The sequence below is a fragment of the Anolis sagrei genome, chromosome 10 (genome assembly GCF_037176765.1).
Source record: "Anolis sagrei isolate rAnoSag1 chromosome 10, rAnoSag1.mat, whole genome shotgun sequence".
Taxonomy (NCBI): domain Eukaryota; kingdom Metazoa; phylum Chordata; class Lepidosauria; order Squamata; family Dactyloidae; genus Anolis; species Anolis sagrei.
In genome coordinates, this window is record NC_090030.1 from 19473597 (window position 1) to 19483855 (window position 10259).

The 10259-nt window shown below is 41.6% G+C and overlaps 1 protein-coding gene across 1 annotated transcript in view; it reads left to right on the top strand.

Moving 5' to 3' along the window:
• The window catches only part of LAS1L (LAS1 like ribosome biogenesis factor), a 34675-nt gene extending 29055 nt beyond the window's left edge, over positions 1-5620 (top strand). Inside the window, exon 14 of the mRNA XM_060756188.2 lies at positions 5257-5620. Coding sequence (XP_060612171.2) covers positions 5257-5350 — 94 coding nt within the window. The 3' untranslated portion in view covers positions 5351-5620. The remainder of the gene's footprint in view (positions 1-5256) is intronic.
• The last annotated feature ends 4639 nt before the right edge of the window (positions 5621-10259 follow it).

Genomic DNA, 10259 nt, shown 5'->3' on the forward strand with positions numbered 1-10259 from the left:
GTGGCAACGGGAATCTCTTCTTAATGGCAACATGATGCGAGTCCATGACACCAACTCAGGCAGATAATTAGCACCCGCTCTCCTGAAAGCATCTGGCCTGCTGGAAACATACTCCTGGCAAACCAAGGGCTTAAAATAGATACTGGTAAATATAAACTAAGAATGGATGCAAGAGGCATCAGACCTCTGGGATGGGTATTGTCACCTTCGTCATCTTGCCAGCTGAAGTCCGAGGCCCTTGAGCGAGAAACATGGAACAAAACAGCGTGCAACAGATAAGGTGTGAAAGGAAAGTGACAATTGCCTCATTGCAGATTCCACCGCTTGAGGAATTTGATCTGTTCACTCTTTAAAGAGGTGTTGTTTGGAGAGGAATAAAAGCCAGGAGGGCATCCACACAACAGAAGCAAGTGCAAATGCTAGTTGCGCTGACCCCTCATCTGGAGAAAAGTACTATGTTTTCAAAATAGCATTGAGGAACAGTCAACATTCAGGATATAGGGTTGACTTTGAGGCCTTGTTGTTTGGGTTTTTTTCCCCCCGGCAACCCCAGGAATAAAATACCGTATATACCCAAGTATAAATTGACCCAAATATAAGCCAAGGCACCTAATTTTACCACCAAAAAACTGGGAAAAGGCATTGACTCGAATTTGAGCTGAGAATTTGAGCTGTATAGGAGGTTTGGCCCAATTCTATGGTTGATGGAGTTCAGAGTGTTCTGGGATTGCAGATGAACTATAAATCCCAGCAACTACAACTCCCAAATGTCAAGGTCTATTTTCCCCAAACTCCACCAGTGTCCACATTTGGGCATATTGAATATTCGTGTAGAGTTTGGTCCAGATCCATCATTGTTTTGAGTCCACAGTGCTCTCTGGATGTAGGTGAACTACAATTCCAAAACCAAAGGACACTGCCCACCAAACCCTTCCAGTATTTTCTGTTGGTCATGGGAGAACTGTGTGCCAAGTTTGGTTCAATTCCATCGTTGGTGGGGTTCAGAATGCTCTTTGATTGTAAGTGAACTATAAATCCCAGCAACTACAACTCCCAAATGACAAAATCATTTTTTTTTTGAGTGAAGGACATACATTGGGTTGTTTGGTGTCTTGTGTCCAAATTTGGTGTCAATTCCCCCAGTGGTTTTTGAGTTCTATTAATCCCACAAGCGAAAATCACATTTTTATTTATATAGATTGGGCATGTCATGGTGATTGGGGTCTATTTTGGAAGGGAAGTGGTTCTTCTGGCTGCGAGATGGCGGCAGGCCAACCAGGTGCCCTGGTATCAGCTGTGTTTTCTTATGCCGACACTGTAGTCTTGATAGAGCAGAATGGGGCTAACCCTCGGCCTTCTCCATCTCCTTTTAGTAAGCGAAAGAGGAAGAAGCAGAGTGACGTATGGGATGCAGCTGGTGCCTGAAAGAAATCACCACTCAATACTCTGTTTTCTAACACAAAGGAGGAGCAAAGGGTTGGTTCCCTTGAGCCCTTCCTTATCTGTGCAGTGCAGTTTGTAGGAACCTGTGCCATAGAAGCAGTAGATTTCTTCAGTACCTCTCTTCTACTCCAGAACTGGTGTAGTTCCACATAAATACCCCAAAAATACAGTGGGTCCTTTGTTCTGGAATTCCACTTTCTGTTTCGAAGGAAGCTCAAGTCTCATTATATACAGCAGCACAGTCAAATGATCAGAGGAAAGAAGAACCAGGAAAATAAGATTCTGACTATAAATAGAAGGTCAGCTGCTGTCCTCACCTTTTTGCCTTGTTTTTTACTCGTGTTCTATTTTGAAATGGTCATATGACTGATCAAATAAATAATAATAATAATAATAATAATAATAATTATTATTATTATTAGTAATGCTATTATTATTATTATTATTATTATTATTATTATTATTATTTGGGGTGCTTCTACCCCGCCCTTCTCAACCCCCTAGGGGAGATTCGGGGCGGCTTATAAATGGCACAATTCGATGCCCAACAATTCACAAAATACAATACACAGATTTGCTACCCCTCTATTCCGCCTTGGTTAGACCACACCTGGAATATTGTGTCCAATTCTGGGCACCACAATTGAAGAGAGATATTGACAAGCTGGAATGTGTCCAGTAGAGGGTGACTAAAATGATCAAGCGTCCGGAGAATAAGCCCTATGAGGAGCGGCTTAAAGAGCTGGGCATGTTTAGCCTGAAGAAGAGAAGGCTGAGAGGAGACATGATGTATAAATATGTGAGATGAAGTCACAGGGAGGAGGGAGCAAGCTTGTTTTCTGCTGCCCTGGAGACTAGGACACGGAACAATGGCTTCAAAGTACCAGAAAAGAGATTCCTTCTGAACATTAGGAAGGACTTCCTAACTGTGAGAGCTGTTTAGCAGTGGAACTCTCTGCCCTGGAGTGTGGTAGAGGCTCCTTCTTTGGAAGCTTTTAAACAGAGGCTGGATGGCCATCTGTCAGGAGTGCTTAGAATGCCATTTTCCTGCTTCTTGGCAGGGGTTGGACTGGATGGCCCATGAGGTCTCTTCCAAATCTGTGATTCTATGTGAATTTCTGCATATGCTTTAAAGGGGTGAAGGAAAGGTGACCATTTATTTGGGATTTCTAGAGAAGGTCCTCATATTCTGTGGTTTTGCACAGAATTGGGGTCAAAATCAAGGCAAGTTCCATCAAACTGGAACCTCTCCAAGAACTGACAAAACTTGGCAATGGTTTCAGTCTATTTGACTTTGCTTTTTTACATGGAAATCCTGCACACCCTCCAGGAAGTTGGTTTGTTTGCAATGATGCAAGAACTTGAGCCGGCCTTGGCTCTTTGCTCAGGCTTTTAGGGAAATTCTTATCTCTTTTTAGCTTTGGGGAAATTCTGAGATGTGTTTCAACCTTTTCCTCTTCCTGCTTGCCGAAACATACTCATAATAACACGTGTTATTACGTGTGACCCGATTGGAAAGGTGAAACTGATGCAGATGTGAGACAGGCTCATTGAGGCTGAATTTCTGAACCCAATGGACAGGTCCAAACGTATCTGGGCCTCGAATATTTAAAGCAGCATTTCTCAGCCTTGGAGTCGGGACCCCTAGGGGGGTCATGAGAGGGTGTCAGAGGGGTTACCAAAATTATCAGGAAACAGTATTTGGTCATGAGGGTTCTGTGTGGGAAGTTTGGCCCAGTTTTGTCGTCGGTGTGGTTCAGAATGTTGTTTGATTGTTGGAGAACAATAATCTCTGCAACGACAACTCCCAAATGTCAAGGTCTGTTTTCCCCAAATTCCACCAGTGTTGACATTTGGGCATATTGAGTATTCATGCCAAGTTTGGTCCAGATCCATCATGGTTTCAGTCCACAGTGCTCTCTGGAAGTAAGTGAACTACAACTCCCAAACTCAAATCAATGCCCACCAAACCTTTCTAGTATTTTCTGTTGGTCAGAGGGAGGCTCTTCTTTCACCCCTACCATTATTTCAGGCCCACCTTGCGGGAACAAGGGAGAGAGCCTTTTCCTCAGTGGCTCCCCCATTATGGAATACATTGCCCAGTGAGATTAGGCGAGCCCTTACTCTAGAAAGTTTTAAGAAGAACCTCAAAACCTGGCTCTTCTGCAGCGCTTTTGGAAATTAATCATATTATCCCATATGACGGTTATTCCTAAAAATCTGTCTTTAGTGCATATCCCTTCCTCTTCTGTACGAAGGGGTTTTTTTTTTCGACTCCACTTCGGAAAGTTTCTCCCCCACCAAAAAAAAAAATTGCTCCATTGTTGTCTCACCCCGTGTTTTTAGCCTTGTTTTTATGCTTAGTATGTTAGCCTATACTGTTCTATTTTATGTTATGAATAATTTTATTGTAATTTTATTTTTGTTTACTGTGTTCCTACATCTTATGTTCTATGTAATTTATCATGTTGTTGTTTGTGTTTTGATTTTATCTATTGTATTGCCTTGTTGGGCTTGGCCTTATGTAAGTCGCCCCAAGTCCCCATTGCGGAGATGGTGGCGGGGTACAAATGAAGATTATTATTATTATTAGTAGTAGTAGTAGTAGTAGTAACAGTCATGGGAGTTCTCTGCACCAAGTTGGGTTCAATACCATCATTGGTGCACTTCAGAATGCTCTTTGATTGTAGGTTAACTATAAATCCCAGCAATTACAACTCCCAAATGATAAAATCCCCCTCAACTCCACCAGTATTCAAATTTGGGCATATTGAATATTTGTGCCAAATTTGGTCCAGTGAATGAAAATACATCCTGCATATCAGATATTTCTATTACGATTCATAGCAGTAGCAATATTCCCGTTATGAAGTAGCAACAAAAATAATGTTATGGTTGGGGGTCACCACAACATGAGGAACGGTATTAAAGGGTCATGGCATTAAGAAGGTTGAGAACCACTGCACTACAGCCTAGTGATTCAATTGCATGCAAACAAGTCGATGGGAATTAAGAGTGTGTTGCAGCTTGGGAACCAAGAAGGATTTCTGTCCAATGCTTGGAAAGATAAGGGAAAGGGAACCAGGAAGAATGGAGCCAAGGACTGATGAGAACCAATGTCATTGTCTCAAGGGAAACGACATTGGGACCATGATGTACACATGCTGTAATTAAGGAACCAATTACTAAAAAGGCTGGGGAAGTTGTAGCGGAAGGTGGTTGTGAGCCAGTGAGATTGTACACATGAAATCTGTAAATGCAAAGCTTTTATAAAATGTGTGCCTAATGGCAAACCGTTAGTCCTGACAATAATAGTGTTGAGTCTGCTGTATTGTCTTTCCTATGAAGTCATCTCATACGGAGGAGGGAGCAGGCTTGTTTTCTGCTGCCCTGGAGACTAGGATGTAGAACAATAGCTTCAAACCACAGGAAAGGCAATTCCACCTGAACATGAGGAAGAACTTTCTAACTGGGAGAGTTGTTCAGCAGTGGAACTCTCTGCTCCGGAATGTGGTGGTAGCTCCTTCTTTGGAGGCTTTTAAACATAGGCTGGATGATCATCTGTCAAGGGTGCTTTTCCTGCTTCTTGGCAGAACGGGGTTGGACTGGATGGCCCACGAGGTCTCTTCCAACTCTAGGATTCTCTGATTATCTCCCCCTTTTGAAAGACTAGTTTTGAGACAGGTTAGGCCACTGGACAAGGAAACTTCCCAAAGGTTTGCCCACTTCAGGGCCGACTTTGCAGAACAGTCTTGGGTTTGGGGCCCTCCTCCTCATGTGTTGCTTCTTCTTCTCCCCACTTTGTCCTTGCAGGTCTTCTGAATGGGGAGGAGCCTCGGCAGCGGAAGGACTCCTGTGGACTCAGAGTCAGCTCCATAAGTTGAAAAGTGGCCTCCAGCTCTATTAAGAAGGGAGGCTTTGCTTCGATATCCACAGAAGTACACCAGGTGTGTAAAGTTGCTCCCTGCTGCAAGGGAAAGAGAAAAGATACCTATGTCTCCTTAAGAATATTCCAAAAACAGTTCCTAGTTCATTCATTACACTGAAGTGTTGTTTTCCTGTAAAATGACAGCAAGATATTGCTCATAAAGAGACCATGTTAAGTGTTTCTGATCTGTAACTCTTCCCCACTTTTAAAACTGGTTCTTTATATTAATAAAATATCATTGGTTGTTAATGGCATGGTGACTTTTTACAAGTGGAGTGCCATAAGCAGGGTCTCATCCTTAGCTCAGTTCTGGTCAACATCTTTATTAATAACTAGCCGTACCCTGCCACGTGTTGCTGTGACTCTCATGGGGGTTCTGTGTGGGAGGTTTGGCCCAATTCTATCATTGGTGGGGTTCAGAATGCTCTGAGATTGAACTATAAATCCCAGCAACTACAACTTCCAAATGTCAAGATTCTATTTTCCCCAAACTCCACCAGTGTTCACATTTGGGCATACTGAGTATTCATGTAGAGTTTGGTCCAGATCCATCATTGTTTGAGTCCACAGTGATCTCTGGATGTAGGTGAATTACAACTCCCAAACTCAAGGTCAATGCCCACCAAACCCTTCCAGTATTTTCTGTTGGTCAGGGGAGAACTGTGTGCCAAGTTTGGTTCAATTCCATCGTTGGTGGGGTTCAGAATGCTCTTTGATTGTAGGTGAAATCCCAGCAACTACAACTCCCAAATGACAAAATCAATTTTTTTGAGTGAATGACATACATTGGGTTGTTAGGTGTCTTGTGTCCAAATTTGGTGTCAATTTGTCCAGTGGTTTTTGAGTTCTGTTAATCCCACAAACGAACATTACATTTTTATTTATATAGATGGGTTAGAAGGCATGATCATCAATTCTGGACACTGCAATTGAAGTAGAGATGGTGACATGCTGAAGGAGGGTGACTCAAATAATCAAGGATCTGAAGAACAAGCCCTATAAGAAACGGCTTAAAGAGCTGGGCATGTTTAGCCTGAAGAAGAGAAGACTGAGAGATGATAAATATAAATATGTGAAAGTCATAGGGAGGAGGGAGCAGGCTTGTTTTCTGTTGCCCTGAAGACTAGGACATGGAACAATGGCTTCAAACTACAGGAAAGGAGATTCCACCTGAACATTAGGAAGAACTTCCTGACTGTGAGCTGTTCAGCAGTGGAACCCTCTGCTCCAGAGTGTGGTGGAGGCTTTTAAACAGAGGCTGAATGGCCATCTGTCAGGGATGCTTTGAATGCGATTTTCCTGCTTCTTGGCAGAATGGGGTTGGACTGGATGGCCCACGAGGTCTCCTCCAACTCTAGGATTCTATGATTCTAAGATTTATATCCAGTCAAAGCAATATTATGAAGCTGCTCAAAATACTAAATTTAAATTTGGCTTTAAAAAATATTTCAAAATAGCCATTTCCACCAGATTTGGGACTATAGTTTGAAAGCTGGTTTAAATGAATGTCGCCTTTTTCGTAATGTTAAGCTGCAAAGAGACAAGATGATACAAAGTCTTGAGCAAGTGGTTCGATTTATTGAATGGATTGATACAAATGTCCAGATAGAAAACAGCCACACAAAACTTTATTGTAACATAAAGAAGTGTTCTCATCAAGCGGGCGGGTTGGGTTGCACTTAAACAGAGGCTGCATTGGCCAAAATCACTCGCCCAAAGCTGTGTTACAATACAAAGAAACCACCCAAAACAGCCTTGGGAGTCAAAGGGAGTTATACTTTGTTTCAGCATGAAATGACCACAAAATCTGCACAAAGGTGTGTGTGGACATATAAGCAGCCCTAATGAAAGGATCACAATTTTACAGTACTAAAAGATACTCAAAGCATGAGACATGCTAACCTATGCTTTCTGCTGCTGAGTGATCTTTTGCTTTGCTCTGGCCAAATAACTCCTCAGTTCCGCTTTGGCAAGGTTTCCGACAGAAAACAAACACTCAGAAACATTCAGCAGTCCAGGACATGAGCTGCTGGTAAGTGATTATCCCACAGTTTAAAAAAGCATAAGAATCCTCCTCAAGTCAGTTGTACAAATCAATAACATGCCGAAATGTTCCCATCCCCAGCAAAGTGTTAAATTTCTCTATTTGTCAGGCCAGAGAGAGGCTGAAAGATCAGCAACGCTTGCTACGGCTCCAATGGCACTCGTTTTGTGGAATTTTACTCTATTTGTTTTGTGAGTGTTAACATCCAGACTGACAACAAACTTGCGAGGATAAAGTGCTCACTGCTGCCATTTGTGGAAACATAAAGCTATCCCATGTTCACATTAAGGGGGAAATTATTCCAGTTGCTCTGGTGATTATCTCGGCTTTCTTACATTTCTATAAAAACAACTTTTTACACAAGGTGACACACACGCATGCCCATGCCGGCGAACGCCTTGAACACGCATTGCACAGAATAAATACATCGATCGGAGACACAGCATACAGGCCCCGACCCAGCTCCCATTGCTCTTCTCTTCGCCCTTTTCCAAGGGACAGGATTGCCTTTGCTCTTTCTGTCTCGCTGGATCCAGGCATTTTGCTGCAAAGTCTTTATCTTTGCTCTCTTTTTTTGTCATTGAGACTTACATTATATTTGGGTCGACCAAAGAACCCAAAGAGATTGTATAAATCTTTTTTCTACAACAATTAAACAGGAATGTTTAATTCTACAAAGAAAGCAAACTCGCTCCATCGTACAACAGGACCAAAATAACAAACCAACCTGTGTACAAGCCAAAACGATACTATTTACAATTTAGATTTGCATCCCAATGCTACCTTTTGAGGGGTCCCCCCCTTCCCCAGATAGTTGAATATTAAGCACTCTTTCAGAATAAATTACAGCAAACTTTAAATTCAAATAAATATTTGGAAAAGGACGGGGTCATGTTTGGCTCATATATATAGATAGATAAATAGATGCATATTCTGCAGCTGTTTGGTACACAGTTTAAAAAAAAATTAAATACTGTGCTCTCAAAAAAGAGCATTTTAACACAAAGCCTGATATTTACAAGAGAGGTGATGGCATGACTTTTTATAAAATATACCATCTCTTCTACATTAGAAGAAATTCTGAAAGAAGAGATAATATGTGGGTGAAATGTCAGTTTGAAAGAAGTGAACGAAGACAGAACAAATAATGCATTTGTATCAAAGTCAGTGAAGGGAAAGTATCTGCGCCCAAAAGAAATTGGCAAAGTACTTGAAGGCTGTCGTTCATAACTACAGAGAAGAGGGATTGGGACACTTTTTCGAAGGACAGAAGGCTCCCCTTTCTTAAGGAGGGAAAAAGGAAGACATTACAGTTACAGTAAAGAGATATTTCTTCCAAAGAGAGAACCTGAAATATACTTTTAAAAAACAGAATATTATATAGAAGTCTTAAAGCAACAATAAAATATTTTTCGTCCCCATCCCCTCCCCCCACCCCAACAAAAACACATGCCTTAAAATGGGGATAAAATGGAGAAGGCCAATTTTTCGACACATACATAAACCCAATGCATGCAAAACTTTTCATGCTGATATGATACTTTAAGTTAATTACCCTGGTACAAATGAAAGGGGGACGTAGAGCAGCATTTCCTATCCGTATCAATAGGAACTATCAACATTATTAACACTGATATTGTACAAAAGAGAAATCACTGAAAGAAGGCATTTGTTTAATAAATAAGACCATATATATATATAACTTATGCAGCGTAGTGGTCTTTGACACACACACTCCTGCTGTGCACATCATAGTAATAAAGTCGATTTTCCAAAGTTGCCTTTGTTTAGATTCTAGAAAGGGTAAAATGTGCCCATATTTTTAAATAAAAAGATTCATAATCCTCCATGGGCTACTCCCCTGTGACACACAGTGCCACAAACATAGTGGTGAAAATACAATATCGAAGCTAATCTACAGACGGCTTGTTTTTGTACAATATATATTATTATTATTTTATACAATCAAGAAAGATACAATTTGTATCAACAAACAAAAGGTCGTTTCTGGTTATTTGAGGCGTTGCGCTCAGCTGCTTTTGAAACCACAAAAGGAAAGGAGTGGGGTAAATGGCCAGAAAGGGGTCCTATTCTGACCGAGGGAGGGATAAGGAAATGGGTGGATCCTGACCTCATCTAAATTCTTACTTTCAGATTTTAATCCCAGTATTTTTTTAAAAAATTAAGCACCATCTAAAGCACATTTCCATGTCCACTCAGTCACCATAAAAAACTGAATGAACAACCAATGCTCAAAAGCAGGCACCATCTTGAGCCCAAGTCTCGAGTCCTTCCAAAACCAATGGAGCAATAGGTTAAAATCCAAACCCAAGTTGCCAGTAATGGCCCACAACAGTGTCAGCAGGATGTTTCTGCAGCAGGGAAACTACTGAATAATGGTGGATAAACCCAAAAGGTCCCACAAAATGGCAATGACATTGTTGACAAGGGCTGAACCTTTCGCTTGGGAAGGATAAGGATGAGTGAATGGTGGATCCAGCCACTGTGGATTCAGAGAGAACCTTCTCCTTGCTCCCAAATCAGATTTAATGCCATCTAGAAATAGTTTTGAAAGGTATGGAGTCCACCCTCCACGTCTGCTGAGATTAGAGGCGCAGGGGCCCCAGGAAAGCAGAGAAACCAGGAATTAAAAAATGATGTTTTCCTTTGCTAAGGTTCTCTAGGACCTCCAGAGTGATTCAATAGTCAATATCTGCCGGAGGCTGGTAACCACGTTGCTCCAAAGAACCTAGAAATTCCCAGAGGGAACACATATCTGGGAATTTTTAATCCTCCAGATCTACCTCTGGCCAAAGTTGACCATTAAGCCACACTGGAGGACCT